Source organism: Lactuca virosa, chromosome 8 (genome assembly GCF_052849685.1).
Source record: "Lactuca virosa cultivar CGN04683 chromosome 8, Lactuca_virosa_CGN04683_v6, whole genome shotgun sequence".
In the NCBI taxonomy this organism is placed as follows: domain Eukaryota; kingdom Viridiplantae; phylum Streptophyta; class Magnoliopsida; order Asterales; family Asteraceae; genus Lactuca; species Lactuca virosa.
The window spans coordinates 290,050,531-290,076,089 of NC_136433.1; the positions used below are offsets into that span (position 1 = coordinate 290,050,531).

The 25,559-nt window shown below is 39.0% G+C and overlaps 1 protein-coding gene and 1 long non-coding RNA gene across 2 annotated transcripts; both read right to left on the reverse strand.

Moving 5' to 3' along the window:
• Positions 1 to 10,726: 10,726 nt before the first annotated feature.
• On the reverse strand, positions 10,727 to 13,520 carry LOC145128627 (uncharacterized). The gene has a single exon (XM_079063443.1). It carries the CDS (start codon positions 13,474 to 13,476, stop codon positions 10,870 to 10,872), a length of 2,607 nt encoding a protein of 868 aa, XP_078919569.1. The 5' UTR covers positions 13,477 to 13,520; the 3' UTR covers positions 10,727 to 10,869.
• A 2,870-nt stretch (positions 13,521 to 16,390) lies between these two features.
• Positions 16,391 to 17,352, reverse strand: LOC145133243 (uncharacterized). The gene is made up of 3 exons (XR_013718498.1): positions 17,230 to 17,352; positions 17,023 to 17,103; positions 16,391 to 16,880 (listed from the first exon to the last, which is right to left on the reverse strand). It is a non-coding gene; the product is annotated as an uncharacterized LOC145133243 (long non-coding RNA).
• Positions 17,353 to 25,559: the final 8,207 nt, after the last annotated feature.

Sequence of the window (25,559 nt, forward strand, 5' to 3'; positions counted from 1 at the left end):
ACTGTGCAAGCTCGACGAGTTGGCGAGACAACTCGGCGAGTTGACTCGAACTTTCTCGGTTTTCGGAGAAACAGAAGGAACTCGACGAGTTACATAAATGCACTTGACGAGTTGAGTCAACTTGGACTGTTGAATTGAGTGTTGACTTTCGTTTACTTTTAGGGTTTGGTCAAATTATGGACTTTGAGACTATGAAGGGGTAAATTGGCCTTTTACCCTTCTGAGATCTAGAAGAGGAAATAACCTAACATCTTTGGGGGTTGTTAATATCAATTATTAATTAGAGATGATTGCAATATATGATAGGCGAAGTCTAGACCGGTAGTCCGAGTGCAAGACATACTTTGCTTTACTTACGAGGTGAGTCTTCTCACTATACTTACCTGAGTGGTAATTACTGTGCGACCGGAGGGTCTTATTTGTGTTACTGACCGGTGGGTCTTATATGCTTATACTGAGATATTTGATATTATGCATTCCGTCCTTGTGATTTATGTTGTATATTATTCTGTGAATTTATTGAGATAGGACCAGAGGGTCCAAATCGGGTCGACAGATCGGAGGGTCTTCACTAAGATACAAGACTAGAGAGTCCAACCCAAGCCGTGAGACCGGAGGGTCTTCACTGAGGCACATGACCGGAGGGTCCTTATTGTGATATAGCCATGAGAGGCTAATTATTTGTGTGTGGTATTTTGGGGAACTCACTAAGCTTCGTGCTTACAGTGTTGTGTGATATGTGTTTCAGGTACATCTCAAGATCACGGGAAGGCGCCGACATGATTGTACACACAAGCTGTTTGATTTGTGTTTGAGGATTCTAGGATATTTTACAAATGATTTTCATGTCTTGTGTTTGAAACATTTATAAATTAAGTATGAGAATTGTTAAACTGTGTTTTTGAGTGGAATTAAAAATGAAAATTTTATTAGAAAATTTAGAGTGTTACAAGTTGGTATCAGAGCCTTGGTTTGAGGGATTCGGATGTACCCTCGGGTATGTCTGGACTCAAACTGAGGATTTGAGGAATTTTTCTGAAAGAAATGATTTAAAAAATAACGAGCAAAAGATTTTAAGAGGAAACGAGACGAAGCAGTGTGTACAATCAGCCAGAGCCCGAACGGTGAATTCCCAAAATAACCTTGTTTATATTATGATATGAGATGCTTTTGAGATATTAGAGCTGCATGTTAGATGGTAGGCTAGGTATTTCAAGAATTTAGAGCTAGAGTTACCTAATTCTTGATGCCTTAGCCTAGGAGGATGTTATTGATTGTCATTATCTGCTGTTTGCTATGTGTGTATGCTGAGTAGGGGTACATGGCAGGAAATCTTTAAGAGATAAATTTGAGTTGACGAGTAATCTAGGAGGGATACCTAGATGTTCATTTTGAGAAGTCTGCTGAGAGAGTAGTTAGATATCCGTGAGGGATAAAGTACTTGTGAATTAGGATCCTGGGAGTAGGACTTGGGACAACTACGGATTGGTGTGGAAGGTAGTATTAGGCCTATACTACTGAAAGCACCGGATCTGTACGCGACCCAAGTAAGAACCTTAGGATACTAAAGAGCATGTAGGGATGGGAAATTGCATGTGTGCACTTAGCCAGTCCCTGATGATTTATGTGTTGTGTTTCAGAGAGACTATGGTGATTACCCGCAATAATCCCGGGGAGGGGAGTAGCAGTGACGAGGAGATCCGCAGGATCATTGCTGAGGAGGTGGTCGCAGCTATCAGGGAGGCCATTCCAAAGATTTTTGGTTCTATTAAGACCACGTTGATTGAGACTTTTGACGAGCGTTATGCTACTGTCACAGAGGCTGCGGCTGCGAGGCCACAAGGGGGTGATTCGTTGTTGTTCCGAGAGTTCAGCAACACGAAGCCACTGGAGTTCGACGGGACCCAGGACCCGATTTCTTCTATGAGATGGATTTCTGATATCGAGGGATGTTTCTATACTTGTTCATGCCCTGAGAACCTGAAGGTTCGATTTGTGCTGAACCAGCTTCGCTTGGGAGCGAAGGACTGATGGAACTTTGTGACGACTGATTACTCTCCTGCAGACCATGATGCAGTAACTTGGGAGAGATTTACCCAACTATTTTGAGATGAGTTCGTTCCCCAGGTGGAGAGGGAACGATTGGCCCAGAAGTTTCTATCTCTCAAGAAGAAGACAGAAACAGTGACAGAGATTACGAGGATGTTTCATGAGAGGGCGTTGTTCTGCCCTGAGCACATGTCTACGGAGTAGGCACGTGTGAGCCGGTACTTGAGCATTTTGAGGCGAGATATTCGGGAGTTCGTGTTGAACTCATCATATCGGACATTGGCTGAGCTACAAACCAATGCCAGGAGAAGAGAGATTGAGCTGGAGATTCAGAATAGAGAGGAGGGAGAGTCTCAGGGGAGAGACAAGAAACTAGTGCAGTCGTAGCCAGCGACCAAGCGGGCTAAGCCCGCTGATGCGAGAGCAGGAGGCCAGAGGGGCCACACTTGTGGCAAGTGTGACAAGAGTCATGAGGGATCTTGCCGATTAGGGATTTACTTCAAATGCGGCAAGGAGGGGCATATGGCGAAGGATTGCCCCAAGGGATTTTTGGTTTGCTTTCATTGCAACCAGACTGGCCACTGAAAGGCCGATTGTCCTCAGCTCACTCAGGGACCAGCCCAGGCTTCTGCTCCTGCTGCTTTGCGCGTTACTGAAGGCCGACCGGGGAAGGCCGAGGCTCCGAGAGTTCATGGGAGAGCCTTCCAGCTGACTGTGGAGGAGGTCCGCACAACACCTGACATTGTTGCTGGTATGTACCTCCTTATTCATGATATTATTATTATCTGTTTATGCTTATATTGTGTTTTATATAGGTACTTTTCTTGTGAATTCTATGCCTGCCTTGGTGTTATTTGACTCGAGTGTGAGTCGATCCTTCGTGTCTTTATCCTTTAGTCATCGCATTAGTGTTAGACACGAGGCTTTGAGTCAACCGTTGAGGGTTTCTATAGGTGACGAGCATGCGGTTTTTGCCACTGATGTATTCCGGGAATGCGTTTTGGAGATTTTCGGTGTTGAGTTTTCGATAGATCTGGTGTCGATAGCTATGGGAGATGTCTGTGTCATAGTGAGCATGTATTGGTTGAGCCGGTCTGGAGCTGTGATTGACTGCGAGCGTCAGATTGTGACGATACGAGACCCTAGTGGGGGAGTACTCACTGTCTATGGTGAGGGAACTAGATCGGGATCAGCTTTCTGCTCTGCCACCAGGGCAAGGCAGAGTCTACAGCAAGGGTGCACAGGTTTTTTAGCGTATGTAGTGGATACGCGGGTTGACGCTAAGATGCCAATTTTTGTTTCCGATGTTCTAGTAGTATGTGATTTCCCAGATGTTTTTCCCCTAGGAATTGACGGGTGTGCCTCCTGAGAGGCAGGTGGAGTTCCGGATCAATCTGATCCCAGGGGTGGCGCTTATTGCCAAGGCACCGTATCGCCTTGCGTCGCCCGAGATGCAGGAGTTATCCTCGCAGCTCCAGAAGCTGTTGGGGAAGGGTTTCATTAGACCGATTAGTTCGCCGTGGGGAGCGTCGATCATTTTGGTCAAGAAAAAGGATGGTTCACACCGGATGTGCATCGACTACCAGGAGTTGAACAAGTTGACAATCAAGAACCGTTACCCACTACCGAGGATCGACGCTTTGTTCGATCAGTTATAGGGAGCATCTTGGTTTTCCAAGATTGATTTGGGATCCGGGTATCATCAGATGAGGGTTTGCGAGGAGGATATCCAGAAGACGACCTTTCGGACTCGTTATGGGCATTATGAGTTTGTGGTGATGCCTTTCGGGCTCAGCAATGCACCGGTAGTGTTCATGGACCTCATGAACCAGGTGTGTAGGCCCATGTTGGATCGGTCGGTGATCATGTTCATCGACGATATCTTGGTGTATTCGAGGTCTAGGGAACAACACAAGGAGCATCTTCGAGAGATTCTTGGGGTGTTGAGGATGGAGAGGCTTTATGCCAAATTCTCCAAGTGTGATTTCTGGTTACGAGAGGTCCAGTTTTTGGGACACCTCGTTAACCAGAATGAGATTTTGGTCGACCCGGCCAAAATTGAGGCAATTATGCAGTGGGAGGTGTCGAGGTCCCCATCCGAGATATGGTGTTTTTCTGGGCCATGCAGGCTATTATCGGAGGTTTATCAGAGATTTTTCCAAGATTGTTGTTCCTCTCACCAAATTGACCAGGAAGGGTGTTAATTTTGCTTGGGGCCTGAGCAGTAGGCATGATTCGAGACTCTTCGCCAGAGATTGTGCGAAGCTCCAGTGTTTGCCCTTCCGGAGGGAGTAAAGGACTTCGTAGTCTATTGTGATGCATCCATATCAGGACTGGGTGCCATGTTGATGCAGAGAGGTCACGTGATAGCATATGCATCGAGGCAGCTGAAGCCTCACGACACGAGATATCCCACCCACGATTTGGAACTGGGGGTGGTGGTATTTGCCCTCAAGATTTGGCGTCACTATCTCTATGGTGTCCGATATACCATATACACGGACCATAAGAGCCTGAAGTACCTTATGGATCAGCCTAACCTGAATATGAGACAGAGGAGGTGGTTGGATGTGGTAAAGGACTACAACTGTGAGATTTTGTATCATCCTGGCAAGGCTAATGTGGTAGCCGATGCCCTGAGTCGTAGAGCAGCGAGTGCTCTGATCCGAGACGTGTGTATGAGGATGACGGTGATGACTCCAGTCTTAGATACCATCCGAGAGGCTCAAGCGGTGGCCATGAGACCAGAAAACTGCAAGAGGGAGTGGGTGATCGGGCAAATTTCTGAGTTTAAGACGAATAGTCGGGGGCTTACGACTTTTCATGGGCGAGTATGGGTGCCATATACGGGGGGAGCCTGATGGATTTTGATGGAGGAGGCCCCCATAGGTCGAGATTCTCGATCCATCCTGGGGCCACTAAGATGTATTTGGACTTGAAAAAGGATTATTGGTGGCCCTGCATGAAGAGAGATGTGGCATGGGTAGTCGAGAGATGTTTGACCTGTCGTCTGGTCAAGGCAGAGCACCAGCGCCCCATGGCCAATTGCAGCCTTTGGAGACCCCCCTATGGAAGTGGGAGCAGATTTCTATGGATTTTATCACCAAATTATCGAGGACTGCGAGGGGTGTCGATGCGATTTGGGTGATTGCAGATCGGTTGACGAAGAGTGCTCACTTCCTGGCTATAAGTGAGAGCTCTTCTGTGGAGAAATTAGCCGAGGTCTACGTTCGAGAGGTGGTGGCACGACATGGGGTGCCAACATCGATAATGTCAGATCGTGATGTGCGTTTTACTTCCAGGTTCTAGAAGAAATTTCATGAGGATTTGGGTACCCAGCTACATTTCAGCACCGTATACCACTCGCAGACAAACGGACAGAGTGAGCGGACGATTCAGACGCTTGAGGACATGCTACGCGCATGTGTTATGGACTTCGGTGGGAGTTGGGATTCCTAGCTGCCCCTGGCTGAGTTTTCATACAACAACAGCCATCACTCCAGTATTGGGATGTCTCCCTTTGAGCTTTTATACGGGAGGTGGTGCCGGACTCCCATCTGTTGGGGGGAGGTCGGGTAAAGAGTGATGGGGGAGCACTGAGATAGTTCTCAAGACGATAGAGCAAATTCAGCAGGTTAGACAGAGGTTGCTGACGACCCAGAGTCTTCAGAGGAGTTACGCAGATCGGAGATGTTCCGAGCTAGAGTTTCAGGTCGGCGATTTTGTCCTCCTGAAGGTACCCCTATGGAAAGGGGTGATCTGATTCAGGAAGCGGGACAAGTTGGGCCCTAGATACATTGGTCCTTTCAGAGTGATTGCTTGAATAGGTAAGGTAGCTTATCGATTAGAGCTGCCTGAGGAGTTGAGCCAAATTCATGACACCTTCCATGTATCCCAACTGAGGAAGTGTGTAGCTGACGAGAGGGAAGTGGTTCTTTTAGAGGATATTCAGGTCGATGATTGCTTGAACTACATTGAGATGCCGGTAGCGATATTGGACAAGAAGGTGAAGATCTTGAGAAATAAGGAGGTGCCCTTGGTTAAAGTTCAGTGGTAGCAACGGAGGGGATCTAAGTGGACTTGGGAGCCGGAATCGGACATGCGCGAGCAGTACCCAGAGCTGTTTCCAAAAAATGAATTCGAGGGAGAAGTCTGATTCTAGTGGGGGAGAATTGTAACATTCCGACTCCCATGTATAAATTTAAATTATTTTATATTCAGTTTGATAGGGCAACTCGACGAGTTGGAGGCCCCAACTCGTCGAGTAGGGACTGAGATGGTCGCGTGAACTTTAGAACCAGCTCGACGAGTTGGAGGACTCAACTCGACGAGTTGGAGCTGAGTGTGAAAACCTTAATTTTTAGGGTTTGCCCCCTATTTAAAGGACCTTACGTCCTCTACCCAGCCTCCCTCATCACCTAACCACCCAGAGACAAACCCTAATCGAGCTACCTTCCATTTTGAGAGTGGGTAAGGCTAATAGTGTGTGTTTTGGTGCATTCTTTGGAGAAACTCGAAGATTCAAGAGCTTGAAATGAGAAGGAGTTCATAGATCCGACATCCATTCAGTTGTAGCAACCTTTTGAAGGTAAAATGTCACTACCTTGATCACATGTTTGTTAGATCTCTCCATTAGAGAATTTATGGCCATTTCTAGCCTCTTCTTGAGTCATTCTTGGTTTTGAGCATGCTTTGAAGCCGAGACTTCAGATCTGGACACTACTAGGCCCCTTAGGCCTAAAGACTCAAGCTTTATCAAGCTTTGGCCAACTTCCATGTCTTAAACCTCTTTTCGAGCCTTGTTTTGGCAAGATTAGCCTTAGATGCCATGCATGGACGTAAAGCTTGCAGCTTTACGTGGTATCTCAGCCCTAAAAGACTAGATCTATAGTTTGGAGCCTTGGGTTCGCTTAAAAGCGTCTGAATGAGAAAAAGGGATGAAGGAACTCGACGAGTTGGTTAGCGAACTCGACGAGTTGGCTACGGTTTTACCTGATATTCTGGACACTATGCAAGCTCAACGAGTTGGCGAGACAACTCGGCGAGTTGACTCGAACTTTCCCGGTTTTCGGAGAAACGGAAGGAATTCGACGAGTCGAGTCAACATGGACTGTTAACTTGAGTGTTGACTTCCGTTGACTTTTAGGGTTTGATCAAATTGTGGACTTGGAGACTATGAAGGGGTAAAATGGTATTTTACCCTTCTGAGATCTAGAAGAGGAAATAGCCTAACATCTTTGGGGGTTGTTAATATCAATTATTAATTAGAGATGATTACAATATATGATAGGCGGAGTCTAGACCGATAGTCCGAGTGCGAGACATACTTTGCTTTACTTACGAGGTGAGTCTTCTCAGTATACTTACCTGAGTGGTAATTACTATGCGACCGGAGGGTCTTATTTGTGTTACTGACCGGAGGGTCTTATGTGGTTATACTGAGAAATGTGATATTATGTATTATGTCCTTGTGATTTATGTTGTATATTATTCAGTGCATTTATTGAGATAGGACTAGAGGATCCAAACCGGGTCGTGAGACCGAAGGGTCTTCACTGAGATACAGGACTAGAGAGTCCAACCCGAGCCGTGAGACCAAAGGGTCTTCACTGAGACACATGACCGGAGGGTCCTTATCGTGATATAGCCATGAGAGGCTAACTATTTGTGTGTGGTATTTTGGGGAACCCACTAAGCTTACAGTGTTGTGTGATATGTGTTTCAGGTACATCTCAGGATCACGGGAAGGCGCTGACATGATTGTACACACTAGCTGTTTGATTTGTGTTTGAGGATTCTGGGATATTTTACAAACGATTTTCATGTATTGTATTTGAAACATTTATAAATTGAGTATGAGAATTGTTAAACTGTGTTTTTGAGTGAAATTAAAAATGAAAATTTTATTTGAAAATTTAGAGTGTTACATCGCACCGCCGAACCAGATAATCTCGAGTCAACTAACAATAAATACAATTTTAATTAATAATCGACCTGATAACCCAAAATCCGAAAGCCTAAAATCTCATTAATTACCCAAAGCCCAAGTATGGCCCAATTATCCAAATTGGGCCCAAACCCAACATGGACCTAGACTGAGAAGGCCCAATATCCTAAAATGCCCAAAATATCTAAAAGTCAACCCTGGTCAAACTTCTGGTCAAAGGTCTATAGCCAACAAGTCAACAAAACAAGAAAAGTCAAACAGGCCGAGTACACCCCTAGTACTCAGCTGGTACGCCCAACGTACACCCTTTGGGGCCAGTACGCGCATCGTACCAGATGGGTACGCCCAGTGTACTCCCCTGAACCCCATTCTTCTCCATTAAGCACTTAACCACTTAAGTCCTTGCCCCAAACTCTCAAATCTGATTCCTATGGATGACTTATCATGTAAAGTTGGCAACTTTACTTGCATGCATGGCTTAATAGGGCTCTAGAGCTCAAAAGAGCTTAATGAAGGGTCTTAGCATATGCATGAGTCCAAATAAACCATAAAGATCACATTTTTATGCCTTTGGGACACCTAAAACGTCCAGATCTATAAGATTAAGCCTCTGAAACAACCTTAGCTCACGAGGACCAACCAAAAGAGGCTAAAGTGACCATAAACAAACCCCAAAATAAGTTCTATAAAATGAGTAGACAAGATAGGGACTTTATACCTCCAAAGTCATGAAATGAAGATGCTAACATTGGATCTCTAAGCTACTCTCCAAGAAATGAGTCTTCAACCTTCTTCTTCTCTTACACAAACCACCATAAACACTCTTCCAAGCTCCACAACTCACTCAAGGCATTCTAGGGTTTCAATATATGCTAAAGGGGATGGAGGCTGACCTAGAATGTCAAGATGATGGATAAAATGTTGCTTATACAGGGGTAAAACCCCAAAATTTGGGTTTGATGCTAGTACGCCCCCATACCCCTTCGTACGCTCGGCGTACTCAAAGATCAGCCGCGACCAACTCGAAGAGATGAAAAGTATACAATAATAATAATATATGTGTAAATTATGTGTTTATATTATGGTAATGGAATGTATGCGTTAGATGTTGACGAGTTATCATAAAGACAACATAAAAGTTTTAGTTGACTGAATATGTTAACCACACAATATGAAAGGACTAATTATGTAAATTTGACTTTTTGAGATACAAAATTAAAACTCTAATTAAGGATATTTGCTATGTAGATGATATGGTCTAACTATGGTGGACTTAATAAAACATACGATATTAGGGGTTGTGTCAGTCACGTGGTGTCATGCATGTTTTATTGATGTAGCCGTCGCTTCACGCCTGAACACCGCCCCTATCTAAGGAGCAGTGGAGAGAAGAAGAAATTTGGTGCTGATGTGATTTGGTGAGTTGTTAGGTGTATATCGAACAACCTTGTGTTTTCTCTAACAAAGTAGATTTTCATCATCATGTTTACACAAATAAAGTATAATTATGGAGAAGAATAATAATCCCAATTACTCTCTAAGTTGCAACGAAATTATGTAGGTTTTGTATTTTTTTATTCTTTCAAGCAATTTTCCAAATAAATAATATATTCCTATTTTGGTTTCGTAAAATTAATTATATTTTTAATATACTACTATTATGATAATAATCGAATTTTTTAATAAGATGATCCAGTACATCATATAAACTTTAAATGACGTCCCACCAACTTTTACCCCTTTCATTTTAGCTAATTTGTTTCAATTCACCCGCTGGAAATAAAACTTATCCTAATTGTAAGTCAAATTTTACACATGAAAATATCCATATCACGGATGGCATACAAATATACCTATGCATATTCATATACATATACATGTATAAAAATCATAAAAAGGTGTACGTACATAAATGTCTATGAAAAAAAATTCATAAAAATTCCCGAAAATCACAAAGTGTCCAGAGCAAGGAAGGTGATGATCAGGCTTGAAACTAAGACATCTCTTATTGATTATCACATCCTTACCACCAGGCCACTTATGAGGGGACAACAAGACCCATTAACAGGTTTGTGCTTCACGCATATGCCAATATCTACTAAAGAGAAAATGGTCGGTTAAACCTTTGAATGCTCTTTAAATACAACAAACATATGCAAACAGTAATTGCTATGAAATGCTTTACCTTTTTCTTTTATTAATTTAAGATATGTCTCATAAGGTACTGACACCACAAAATTAAAACCGATGGATCAACTTCAGTTTCAGTTTGTCTCCTTCACTTTGCGTTTAATCTCTTGCCCAAGGGCCTAAATCCCTTCACAATTGTTATGCTTCAGTATAATGATGCTAGAACTCTAGAATTACGGATGAATTCCTTTCTATATCTATATCTAACCAAAGAACAATACCAAATGATATTCAGATTGCAAGTAACAAAGGTGGATTACAAAGAAGAAAGAATATGAAAATTGAAAGTCTGGAAGAGAAACAACAAACACAGAAACATATAAAGATGTAAAAGATGAAAATTTTCATAGAAACTAGGATGGCAATTAGGGGGCAAGTGTTTGAGGTGGAACAAAACATCAACAGAAAATAAGATAAATGAAAAGTGGCGGATGCAGTGCAGGGTACTTCAAGTTAAAATACCACCACCTGTGGATTTTGTGAATTCCCACGAAATTCAATTTCATTATAATCTAATCTGACAACTTCATTTTGTATAAATACAGAATCCAACAAAATTTCAAAAAGGAGACGTTTAAACAACACCTATATTACAAATGTCATACATATATAAAATCCAAATAGTAGCATAAATAAGCACAATAGGTGTATTAAGAAGTAAAACAATCATAACTAATATACACTTAAGAAATATTGTCAATGGTTTCCTCCACAAACGTGAAAAGCTTCTGTCTCCACTGCTTCATGAACAACAAAAGTCCAATAACACCCCAAAACCCTGTTGCAAAACCACAGGTTACGTCTACATAATACCATGTCTTCAACCATGCTTTGGTAGGCACATCAGTTTGTTTGTATTTCTTCTTGGGCATTGTTGTTGTTGTTGGGTTTTCATGATCTGAGCAATTGTTTGGCAATGGAGGTCCACAGAGATCTTTGTTCCCAGCATATATTGATGGATCATCAATAAGGGTCTGCAACTGATGGCCTGTTGGAATTGGTCCTGACAAGTTGTTGTGTGACAAATTCAAATGGCTCAAAAAAGTCAAAGCTGCCATGCTTGGAGGGATCATCCCTGTCAACTTGTTTCCAGATAAATCAAGAGATTCTAACCTCATCATGTTTCCAATGTTTTCTGGAATTCTCCCACTGAGATGATTATTTGACAAATTGAGACCCAACAACATAGAAAGTGCAGTTAGCTCCACAGGTATTTCTCCAACTAGTTTATTGCTTGAAAGGTCCATGTTATAGACTATATCCCAAGTTGTTGTATATTCAAGATCAACACCTTTCATTACTTGCGTCACCTTTTCATAAACATGCGTACTCTCAGATAATTTGCTTCTAACCATGGCATCCAAGTCTCCTAGACAAGCAGGGATGGTTCCAGTTAAGTTATTGTATGCAACATCCAAAATATGAAGCTTTGAACTTCTACATAATGATAGAGGAATTTTTCCGGTGAAGTGATTTTTGTGTAACCTTAAGACTATCAAAGATAGAAGGTTTTCGCCAATCCAATCTGGTATATTTCCAGAAAAATTATTATCACCCAAATCTAAAACACTTAAATTGCGTAACTTCCCTAATTCTCGAGGGACTTCACCAACAAAGTTATTGTCATTCAATTGTAACCAAACTAACGATGAAGAATTAAACGCTATAAAACTTGGAATGAAACCTGAGAGCTGATTTGAGCTAAATATCATCGCAAACAACTGTTGCAGATTCTGAAGACACTTGGGAATTTTCCCTGTTAACCTATTTCTTGAAAGATCAAGTATTTCCAAGTCTGTCCTTCTACACAATGACCTTGGTATCAACTCATTGAAAAGGTTATTTTCTAGAGATAATACCCGGTCAACTCGATATCCGGACACATAAAAGTTTCCACCATTAGGAAGGTTTGTTAAAGATCCGCTGAGTTTGTTGTGAGAGAGATCTAAGAAAGGAATGATAGGCATCTCACGCAACCATGTGGGCAAAGGTCCTGAAATTGTAGCATTCGACAACACTAATGTCTCAAGTCTCCTTTGATTTTGAAGCCATTGAGGGAATTCACTTCCGATATTGCAAGAAATGATTTTAAAAGACACCAATTGGAATGGAGGTATCCACTCACGTGAAACTTTGAATGTCAGTTTAGTGTTAGAAGATAAATCCAAATGCTTCAACATCGAAAGATTAGCAAAATGGGCTTCAGAAACTACTCCTTCCAAAGAATTGTAAGAGATATCTAGAGAATGGAGTTTGGAAAGTTGCCCAACTGAAACCGGAATGGCTCCCCTTAACTGATTGGATCCTAGATTCAGATCAGTTAAATCTGTTAATTTTCCAAAGAAGTCTGGAATTGAACCATTCAACTGATTGAATGTAAGGTCAAGTTTGGAGAGTTTCCCAAGGAATGTTGGAATAGGACCTGTGAATTCGTTATAAGATAGATCTAATATCTCTAAGAATCTTAATCTTCTTAGAGATTCGGGAATTGGACCTGTCAATCTGTTGTCCGAGAGATCAAGCTCTAAAAGGTTAGGCATAGTAGAAACTGATGAACTCAACATGTTTCCCGAAAGATAAAGGAATCTTAGTGAAGTCATGTTTGTTAAAACGGATGGAAATATGCCTCCAATTGAATTATCGCTAAGATCCAGGTGTTGGATGATAGAAATAGTACTGAGATTGAAATGAGGGGAAGACAGAAATGTCTTATTCAGCTCACAATGTGACATGTACAGCTCTGATAAAGAAGGGATCACTTTTAGAAAGTCTGCAAAGTTCCATGACATATCATCTGCCATGAGTTCTGTATTTGAACTGAGATCAAGAACCTTTAAATTAGAAAGATTTCCAATGTGAGGAGGAATAATACCTCGAAACCCAGCATTAGAGAGATTGAGGTATGTCATTTGTTTGAAGGATCCAATAAACTCAGGGATGCGGCTTCCTCTAAAATCATTCTCACTCAAGTCCAAGTGATTTAGATGCCTCAATTCTACCAAAGAAGAGTTCACCTCATTACCAACTAAGAAATGGAGATTCAGGCTTTCAACGGTTCCAGTGAGACTGTCACACTGGATTCCTTCCCACAGGCAACAGTCATTGCCAACCCATGATGACAACATTCCAGAAGGATCTTTGATGCTCCCTTTGAACTTGAGAAGAGCAAGTCGCTCTTGCTCAAAGCAAACGATGCTAGTATTTTCAACACCCAAACAAGTATATGTGGTTGCAAGCAAGAAAAAACTTGTGAAAATGAGATGGAGCCCCAAACCACTCCGAGTCCCCATTATCAGCCCTACTTAGGTTTAATTTGCAAGAAAGTTGATGTGGAAAGATGGTTTGTTATGATGAAGAAACCAATTTAATTAATATAAAGCCGTACATCAAGAACTTATTGACAGGAAAGACTTGGAAGTCAATGCCCAAGACTTGGAAGTTAATGGACAATTTACATCCACACATTCGTATCCTTTTGTTTTAGATCTATTTTCTTTTTCAAAATCAAACTTAAAGTGGTTTATGAAACGTTGGTTGTGGGCATGGAACTTTTAATACAATATAGTATAACATGTGTGTGAATCAATCAAAGGCTGTGACTGGCTATGTCATTTTTTAGATTAACTGAAAGATGGATGGCAGACTTCAAAGCTGAAATGAAGAAAAATAATATTTTCTTTAATACGTATGATACACCAATATTGTTATAATTTCTTTTTATTTTAGCAAATTTATATGGTTAAATTGGAATGCTTTTGGTATAGTCTATGCCCCATGGCACATGTGAATCTGTTTTTTCCAAAAGTCTTCACCCCCTAATAACACTACATATAGAAATAGTGCCATGAATGATTATTTGAGCAAGCATCTTTTTGTGGAATTTTCCGTGCAACTTCTCCCTAAGACCCAAAGGTGTATCCATCTTTCACCTTTCACTTTTCCTGTGTCATGTCAGCGCCACCTCATTTTCCTCTCACTCTCATTTCACTCTTCAAAACCCAAGAAATTGTCATCTTTCACTTCACCTCACTTGTTTTTAAATTATATTTAGTATAAATATTATACTCTTTTTGTAGGGAATTAAAAACCATAAATTTTAATATATTTTTTATAATTTTTTAGTATATAAAAAATAAAAAAAAAATACTATTGACCAATCAGAGGAGAGAGTGTGAGGGAAGACTACCCCATGCGGGGAAACATTTCACCTAAACTGCACCCAGGGTGTGGTGTTCCTGTGTGCGGTTTCTGTCCTAGTCAGCAAATTGCATAGTGAAAGGTAAGTATACCGTGTAGCCTAACAAATATATTCCTCTTTCTTAATATTGAACGAGTTAATTTCATAGCGTTTTATGGACATTATTTATTAACTATGGATGACATAATAACTGAATTTCACTGTGAAGAGGAGCGACTTAAAATCTAGAATCAGAATTCATTGATAAGTGAATTAGAGCTAATTGTAGTTATACAAAAGCAAAATGTAGTTATATAAATTTACATTTGTATCATATACCAACTCTTCATATGCTCTTAAAAATCTCATTAATTAATTTGACTTTACATAGTAATGAAATTGATACGTCTACGGGTTTTGAACTGAATTAGTATTTTAATTTGAGCTAATATTTTAATAAAAATCGAGTCTTTGATTCTTGGAGATCTTCCCTCCTTGTTTCATCAATCTTAGTTTACCAAGTACCAATGGCAAACAAAAAATCGAGAATCTGGAAGCCGAGCTTGTGAGGTTCAAGGAAGATGCTGAAGAAAAACACAAGAACTCTGAGACAGTTTGGTGATATCCTGAAGGCCATCAGCAAATTGTCATATAATAATGGGAGGAAATAGTAATTACATAGATACATATATAACAATTTTAGCAGCATTACAAGAAATGTTGTTTTTTTTTTCAATTTTCTATCACAGTAAATGAAGAGGCATTTTATCAACACTTATCCTTTTAAAAATAGGAGATTAGTTGATACAATACAATATAATAAATGAAGAGGCATTACAAATGTCATGCAAATACAACATCCAAATAGTAGTATAAATAAGCACAATAGCAGTACTAAAAAATCAAAAAAATCATTGCTACATATATTTAATAAATCTCATCCAGAGTTTCCTCAACAAATGTGAAAAACGTCTGTTTCCACTGCTAAATCTAAGGCCTCGTTTGTTTTTCTACAAAAGTACTTTTTGAGCACTTTTCCCTTCTGGTGGGTAGACGTTTCGCAAGTGCACGTCTTTTTCCGCAAACATGGAAAAAGACAAAAGACATTTAACCACTTCCAAAACAAACAACACCTAAGACTATTATGAAATCTTGTAAACTCCCCAATTCTCGAGGAACTTCACCAATTAAGTTATTGTCATTCAATTTTAACCACTCTAATGATGAAGAATTATGAAATATGGAACTTGGAATCACACCACACAGCCGATTTGAGCTAAATATCATGACAAACAGCTTTTGCAGATTCTCAAGACACTTTGGAATTTTTCCAGTTAACCTTATTTGGAAGCATAAGATCCAGCTGTTGGATGTTTAGGGAACTCATGTTTGTTAAAATAGATGGAAATATGCCTTCAATTGAATTCACACTAAGATCCAGGTGTTGGATGTTTGAAAATTGAAAGTGTATTGAAATTGAGAAAAGAGGAAGAGAGAAACGTCTTATCGAGCCCAAAACGTGACAAATGCAGCTCAAATAAAGAAGAAAGAAACGTCTTATCAAGATGGAGCCCCAAATCCCTGTGATTCCCCATTATCAACCCCAACTCAGTTTAATTTTGAAAGAAAATGAAGTGGAAATATAGGTTGTTATGATGAACTGATGGGTTGTTATGATCAAGAATAGTTCATTCATAAATCCATATAATGAAGAGCATCATATTGTCATGGAAGACTTTGAAGTCATGTGAACAAGAATTGGAAGTCAATGGACAACCTAATTTGTATCCACAAACAAGTACACATGGAACTTCTAACACACGCACACGCATATACATACATCACACATCATACATCATACAATACATACATACATATAAATATAATTTCTTTTAACCTAGAACAAATTACCAACATTTTTTAATCTGCAATATTTTAATAATTAAACCAGTTATATCAGAATTTCAATAATTTTTCTCTTTAATTTGATAGCAATGTTGTTATAAATTTTTTTGGATTATAGCGAATTAGACAATTAGTATTATTGAATTTGGAGTTTTGGGTACAAACTATGCCCCATGGAAAACGTAAATGTACTTGGTCACAAATCTTCTTCACACAAAGACTTTGAAGTCAACAAAGTAAACCCCCTAATTACAAGTTGGGACAACAATAGTGACATGTTTGATGCACAAATTTATGGAAATTTCCATGTAACTTCTCCCTAACAAATATATCCCTCTTTGTTATTATTCTGATACAAATCTTGATATAGTAATTCAAAATTGCAAATGAACCAAAACTGCTACAGCTCTATTCTAGAAGGAGAAAAAGGGTAAATCAGGAAAATAGCTAAAATCTCCCCTCCCCCTCCCCCTATCGACAATGCATCCAGCACATGAAGTCATAAACACATACAAAGATTGAACTAGAAAGCATAGAGACATGAACAGATGGTGCATTTCGTGTTGTAGTACAGGAAGTTTCTGCAACATTAGCATGTACTTCAGAAGGGCTCTGAGGGAATGAAACAAAAGTTCCAAGATTATTAGGAAAACCACATTTAGAGAAAATAATGGAAAGCATTTAATGCTTAAAAGAATTGCAACTTCACTAGGGAAGGACAAAAAAGAGCAAAAATGGTTGACATTATATCTACCATTAGGAAAGCAAGTATGCAGCAGAACAGGGGCCTAAAAAGATGCCTATGTCATTCTCAAAAACGCTGAATTTCTATCTTCTTCGAATACAGGTTCCAATTTGTGTGTTTTGTAGCATATTCAGAATTTTGTAAAACACAAATAGACAAAAGTTAGTGAAATCAATTAGAATTAGGTCAAATAGAAAAAAGAATGAGAAATCTTACCGAGTGAACCGAGAAATTAAGGAGAGAGATGAGTGGCAATGGAGGCTTAGCCTTTTCGCTGTCCTCCAGTGACTCTTGAAGACGGTAGAGTTTGGGAAAGCTATTAGCCCGTCGTCAACCCAACCCGGTCTAACAATCTACTCTAATCGAACCGAATTTTTAGTTAATAAAAGAGTAAATTACACGAATGGTCCTTATGGTTTAGGGTAATTTGCGTGTTTGATTTTTAATGTATTTTTTTAACTTGGAAGGTCTCTACTGTTTGTTTTTATTGCGCGCTTGGTCACTATCTTACCTAAAAAAACTATATCGTCATTGATTTTTTAATTTATTTAAATAAACACATCCCAACCCTAACCCCACCCCACCTCACCTTACCTACCCCACCATTTTTTCTCATTCTCATTTCATGTTTGTAACTACCCCTCCTCCCTAAAAAGCTATCTACAATATTCTTCACCACCACCATCCACCCTATCATCAGATTTAAAACCATTGCATGTTTGCATCTAAAATCAAATTTATCAATAAGCCTTGACATAATATATAATATTTATCATTAAGAATTGGACTGAGATATCTGATTCAAATATTGAAGCATAAATCAGTTATGAAATCTGAGATCAAAGTTGAAATATAAATTGAAAAACAAATCATACATGAAGCACGAATTGAAACTTGAAATTCAATTTATGTAGATACACTTGACATCAGACTCAAAAACTTGAAATTAAACACTCATGGACACATATTAATGCAACAATACTTGGAATCAGACAAAGAAATTTATATAAAGCAACTGAACTTAGCTGAGACCACAGGCGGTCAGATTGACAATGGAGGTCGGCGACGGTCACTTGGCGATGGAGGCAGGTGGCGATTGCTTGTGATGGAGACCAACGACGATATACAACATTGATGACATGTGAGACGGTTAGATAAGACATGGAAACGAAGGTGTGTCATGTGTCATGTCTGTCCAATAGAGAGAGACATCGAAGACGATGAGGCAAGTGGCGATCGGATGGTTGGCGTCATGAGTAATAGTGTTGTAGTGATATCTAGGTCACAAAAGGGTAATTTTGAAGTCGGGTTCTATCAATGATGAAGAGGTGGGTGGTGAGGAATGGATGAAGGGGATACTCGACGTTGAAGATATATGAGGGAGCCGTTTCAAGTCTATAGAGAAGAGGGCGGAGGGTTGAGGACGGGGGAGGTCGGTGATGATGATGAAGAAGGATCAATCGACCAAGGGTATTGAGAAAGGCAGTAAAGGAGTGGGACCCACATGCCTTTTTTTCTTATTTACAATAATAAATTAAAATAATATAATTAATAAAATTAATTAAAAAGGAAATTAATAAGGGCATAATAGTCCTTTTAGGTAAGACAATGACTAAACGCGTAACAAAAACAAATAGTAAAACCTTCCGAATTAAAAAAGAAATAAGTTAGGACCACACGCACAAATTACCCCAAACCATAGGGACCATTCATGTAATTTACTCTTAATAAAACGTACATTAGTCGAATTTTAAACAAATTTGCAAAAATGGTCATGTATTGTCAAAATTATATTGTTTTATCCGGAAAAAAAAAGTTTTGTGATCAATTTTAGATTTTTTTTTTGTTGATTTAGGTCCCATATGTTTAAAATTGTTTTTATGTCCTTATAATTTATTGGAAAAACTGCAAAATATTCCATGTGGTTTGAATTTTTTAAAAAAACGCATCCAAACAATAAAAAAATGATTCATAGTCTTTTTTAGCAAATTTGCTTGCGGTTTTGGTCTCTTTCCAAATTAACTCGACCCAACCTATAACCGACATTGACCCAACCCGAAAATAGACGGGTTTGAGTTGAGATTTTTGACCCGCCAACCCGCCAACCCACCAACCCGTATATATATATATATATATATATATATATATATATATATATATATATATATATATATTACATCTAAAAAAATGATATATTTAATTATTAATGAAATTTGATTTACATCCGTATTCATAATATTCCATATCATTATATTCCTTTCGTATTCGTATGTGACTAATCTGCATTTGAGGTTCATTAATCAAAAAAAGAAAAATTACATATCGTTATTTTCATGAGTCACGAACGAAGAACACATCCACTTTCTCTTAATGTTTTCATTTTTCATTGTTATTTGGATGTTATTGACTTTATGAATTTATGTTGAAAACCTTTTTTTTATGTTATTACTTTAATCATTTTATGAATTTATGTTGAAAAAACCTCATTTTTTAAAATGTGTTGCTTATTTATTAAACGAATTATATGGGTTGCGTTTGACTCATTAACTTGTGAACTCGCGAACCCATATACTTAAACGAGTTATATGGGTTGGGGTTGGGTTGATGTTTCTAACCCACCAACCCGTGACCCGCCAACCCATCAACCCATATATTATATAGGTTGTGTTGAGTTTATGTTTCCTCACCCACCAACTCGACAACTCGAACTCAACCTAATTGTCAGGTCTAACTATTATACTATTAATATTTTTATTTTCCATATTTATTTCACTTTTTAAAATTATTAATGTTATTAAATATAAAAATCAGGCTACACCTCTCTCTCTCTCTCTTTATCTCTCTCTATCTATCTATCAAGGTTGTAAAAAATGTTCGACATTAGTTAGTCAGTGGACTAGGCTTAAGAGATTAATCGGCTAGGTGGATATTAATCGGGGACTATGAGTTGTTAATTTTTTGAATTTTAAAAATTTAAATATGACTAATATCATCTATAACATCCATAAAATTCATGAAAAATTAAAACTTTTTCAACATCTAAAAACATCATTTAATTACAAATTGTTTTCAAAATAGTATCATATCAGAGTATCCCAGAAATCAAAATCATAAAATGCAAGGAGGTGCACGATCAAGCCTTCGCCTTCCCGCAATCATTCGAAGTACCTGAAACAAAATCCAAAATTGTAAGCTTGAAGCTTAGTTAGTTCCTCCAAAATACTAACGTCATACAAACCATAACTATATCATAACAAACAACATGCATATAGAGTCTACAGTATGACTGGACCGCCCTCACCAGGCCTTCAGTCTATCTGGCCCACTCTCAGAACTTTCAACATGTCTGGTCCGCCCTCCCGGGCCTTCAGCCTGTCTGGACCGTTCTCCGGGCCTTCGGCCTGACTGATACGCCCTAATGGGTCTGCAGTCTATCCGGACCGCCCTGGGTCTGTTGGCCTTCAACACAAAGCAGGACCGCCTCAACCCAACCACACATATACAATAAACATATAAATATCATACGCTAGCTAGCATGAACAAACAATCAAACCGATCTAACAGATCTGTCACAACCGTCAATTCCGGTCAAGTCAAAGTCAAATAAAGTCAACAAGTCAAACCGGTCAACTCAACTAACCCTTGTATATTAGGGATTACATTATGTTACTATTGTACAACTCGCTATTTTTTTAATAAAAAGTTATCACTGGGAAAGCTCGTATGTTTAGAAATTGCAAACCCTAATCGGAGTAAGTGATGAAACTACTTGGTAAAACATTATTCCGTATTCCTCGGGGGCGTATAACATTCATAACGAGGCTTAACGGGGTTTACAAACCTTGCGTGGGGAAGTTAAACATCCAAAAAGGTCACAAACAAAGTCTCTCTCAATCTCTCTTTATCAATCTCTCTCTCCTAAATCTCTCTCAAAACTTTTTATAATCATTTGGGGCATCCCGACCCTTAACTTAGCCAAAAACCACTCAAAACGGGAAGTTTATGCGAAAAATAGCCTTATAGGACCGAAACCCTAATGGAACCGAGCCTCTTGGAAGCGAAACTCTAAGAGGCGAAGCCCTAAGAACCGAAGCTAGATATAATCACCAAACCACTAGGACCGAAACTCCAGAAGACCGAAACTGCCATGAACCGAACCCGAACCTCGGAGGACCGAAGGTCCCTTCAGACCGAACCTCCTCTTTCGCCCCATTTCGCTTTCGGGTCCTTACTCGACCAGCTTCGCCTTCGGTTCTCACCAAGCACCTTCGGTTCTGGCTGTTGGGACCGAACTTCGGTCCAATCCGAGCAACTTCGCAGCTTCACTCTTTTCACCCGGTTTTCGACCCCGACTTCGTTTTAAGCTCGTTTTTTGTGATTTTAACGCGGGATTTTCACCCAAACTCGTATTTTGGCATATGAGACCCTATATATTCATATTTTAATCGCTTTTGGGGGGAAATCTTGTCTAAGAATAATATCTATTGGGTAAGATATGGAGGTGGAGTGTTGACTTTGCCATAAAGTTGTGACACAAGCAACCTCCCATACCCACTCCATGACATTTTTATGTCACTATTCACATCTGAAAAGTCAATCCCTTGTACTCTCACCCTTCCCCCACAAGTTTCCCTAAAACCCATACACACAAAGAAACTTTACTACTCATTCTCCCTAGATCACCAACACTTCACCAAAAGCAAATACACTTTTTCTCTCTCACTTCCTCTCCAAGATTTCGAGATTCTCCAGGGATTTGGAGCTTCTCATCCATTTTTGGTAAGTAAACTTCATCCTTCACTTGATTATCTTACACCCTTTCACTCAAATCATGGATTCCTTACACAAATATCATCATATTTGTTCATAGAATCTTCAAATCTTCAAGCATCTCCCAAGTGTTATTGACTTGGAAACTCCTTTTTCTTCATCATCCATCTACTGAAATCAGTCAAGGTGAGTTCATACCCCCACATTTTCATGTTTTCTTCAAGTTTTAGAGGGGGGGGGGAATACAAGTTAAAATACCAAAAACTTAACTAAACTCAAACATCAGCTTTCAACATGAAATTTTAGTTCCATTCACGGACTGTTTTGACCATCTTAAACTTAATATCTTTCAAAACTGTTTAATATACAAATAGTTCAGGTTCATACCTTTAAAATGACTACTTGCACATCTCCATACGATTTGTCTACAATTTATGGTGATTTTTACAAAACTGCCTATCATTTCAGAAACGAATTCGGACCAGTCTGTGAATACGAACATTTTCACAAAAGTTAGAGACTTCTAAAAATCATAATAAAAATTATGAATAAACTAGACACATTTTCTAAACTCTTAGAGTTTACGGATTCAGTTTTCGACTTCGTATGATTTTTTTATGATGTTTTTAAAACAGTGCAGAAAGGTTAAAAACTAGTTACATAGCTTACAATATTAACAACACTTTGTAGTATGTTGAGCAAAGTGCATAACAATAAGTTTTCTAAATGTTGGATGCATTTCTTGTTAGTTTATCATCATAAACAGAAATTAGTCATTCATGATAAGGATTTTCATTCATTTCGAACACATACAATAAACTACAATAAGCATACTTTATAGATTTTACAATACAAGCACACTACATGAAAAAGGTTTTACTCTCAATACAAACGGGTCTTTCATATACTACATGATAAACTATAATAGTAATAGTTTATGGATTTCACATCACAAATTTATTACATAAAGAGTGATTTCACTTCCACCGCGGAAAAGGTTCTATATTCAAACTATATGTAAACTAGTTAACGTAAGTTGTGAGACCACTCTTTAATTGTACTCTTAGAGTACGGGTTAAAATTCCTGTAAGTTATAACCAGAGTCTCTTGTAGGGAGAGCGTGATAATTATGTATAGATCTATATTGGGATTGACACCCCACACCTTGCTGCTAGCTACAGTGGGACCTGCAGGTCTACGGGTGACAAAAGTCATAGGATCTTGACGTCTGAAAAACGTTGTTGCAGGTTAATTCTAGTTATAGTATGGTTATAACGACTCACATAGGGAGTTAACAATCTTTCAAGTTTACGGGAAAATTCTACTTTAAAAAGGGGTTTTATCTATCTAAAACTGCATACTCTCAGTCTTGGGATTTAAGACTACACAACTTTGTATAAGGAAAATATTGGATTTTCTTTGGAAACACATTACTATTATAAACAAAATATAAGTATAAATACGCACATACTCTCGGCCTTGGGATTTATGGCTACATAACTTTTTATAAGGAAAATAAGGGATTTTTCTTGAAGTATACATTACAAAGTACCAGGTTTACACAAAATGGCTTTTATGATATTAAAACTACGTTTCATCTAGAATTGTTAGACTTCAGCTATAATTGCTAAGTATACATGTTAGATTTATATATGAATTTAGTCGCAATCGACTTAGAATTGGTGGGCCCGCCTTACTTCCTGTTCCTTGTTTGGTTGTGGACCTAGGGCAGACCCATTATATTCGACGGTTTATTTAACTTAAATTTTATATAACTTATATACACTGGGTGATTATAGAAGGAATCTACGGGTATTTCTAGGGTACATTATTGGATAACATACGAGCTTTCATTTCACACTTAATAAAGAAAATATTGAATTTTCTGGAATCATACTCTATCGCTTTTACAAGGAAAACGACTTCTTTCTCAAATAAAACTCTTATGAACTCACCAACTTAATTGTTGACACTTTTTCGAAATTACTTGTATTCTCAGGAAATCAGTGAAACAGGAAATCAACAGCTTTTGAGGATGGGACGTTAAATCGTCAAACAGTTCATTTTGTCATCATAGTGTAATTGATTTTGAAACATGTAAACTCATACGATGGTGTAACTTTTTCAATTATATTTATGATGGTTGTATTTACTTTGAGCACTATTATACTCGTTGTTGTGATACTATACATGAAGTCCTCCACCCCCGGACGTTTCCGCCATCCTTGGTTTGGGGGTGTGACAAGATCACTAATCATAGAATCATCCTATATACCAGGATACCGACCTAACAGGTCACTAACATAGCATCATCCTATATACCAGGATACCGAACTGACAGGTCACTAACATAGCATCATCCTATATACCAGGATACTGACCTAACAGGTCACTAACATAGCATATCATCATGCGATAACCAGGATAACAATCCAAAAAGGGTCGACATTGGTGCCTTCGACCCTGTTAGTATAGTGAGGACAACTCACCTCACAAGTAGTGCTGAACAGATAAGATCGATTCCCAATACACAGCTCCAAGCTCAACTGCCAGTAACCACCATATAATTGATTCCATTAAAATCCCAAATTACCAAAATACCCCCAGAAGTCAAAGTCGGTCAAAGTCAAAGTCAACGGTCAAGGTCAACAGTCCATGTTGACCCAACTCGTCGAGTTCATCTACTGACTCGTCGAGTTCCTTCCGAACTCAGAAACCGAAAACTCGAGTCAACTCGTCGAGTTACCTGAGTAACTCCTCGAGTTCTTCAGTGTCCAAAATACCAAGAAAACCCTAATCAACTCGTCGAGTCATCTCACTCACTCGCCGAGTTCACTCATAATCGAGAAGGCGGGTAAACCCCATATATCTCATCGAGTTGGCTATGCAACTCGTCGAGTTCCTTCATCCCTTTTCTCATTCAGACACTTTTAAGCGAAACCAAGGCTCCAAATTGTAGATCTATCTTCCTAGGGTGAAGTTACCACATAAAGTTGCCAACTTTACGTGCATACAAGGCCTCAAAGGGATTAAAACACTATAACCAAGCTTAATAAGAGGTTTAGGGCATGGAGAAGGGCCAAGCTTGCTAAAGTCAAGAACTTTATGTCCATAAGGGACTAGAGGAGTCCAGATCTGAACTCATCACTTCAAAATGTGCTCAATACCAGAAATGCCTCAAGAATAAGCTAGAAATGACCCTAAACTCTTGAGTGGAGAGATCTAACAAGAAAATGATCAAGGTAATGACTTTTTACCTTCAAATAAATGCCAAATGAAGTAGATGCTGGATCTACAAGCTCCTTCTCATTCCAAGCTTCTAAATCTTCAAGTCTCTTCAAGATATGCACCAAACACAGACTCTTTAGCCTCACACACACTCAAAATAGGAGGTTAGCTCGATTAGGGTTTGTTTCTGGATGTGAAGGTGGTAAGGGAGGCTAGAGAGAGGACTTAAGGTCCTTTAAATATGGTGCAAACCTAAAAATTAGGGTTTTCATGTAAAGCCTCAACTCGTCGAGTTGGGGTCCTTCAACTCGTCGAGTAGGTTCCATAAACCATGCGGCCTGATCAGTTTCTACACGACGAGTTGGGGCCTCCAACTCGTCGAGTGGGTCTTAAATTGTAACATTTCGTTTAAAGATAAAATAGAATAAAATAAATAAATAAATAAGGATAATAATAATAATAATAATAAGTGAATAAAAATAAAGGAATAAATAATAAGCCCTAAAATCCCGAGATGTATTTTATACATTATTTTATCGAAGCCCTGA

Coding starts and splice junctions, on each gene's coding strand:
- LOC145128627 (XM_079063443.1), bottom strand. CDS start 13,476: ATGGGGACTCGGAGTGGTTTGGGGCTCCATCTCATTTTCACAAGTTTT.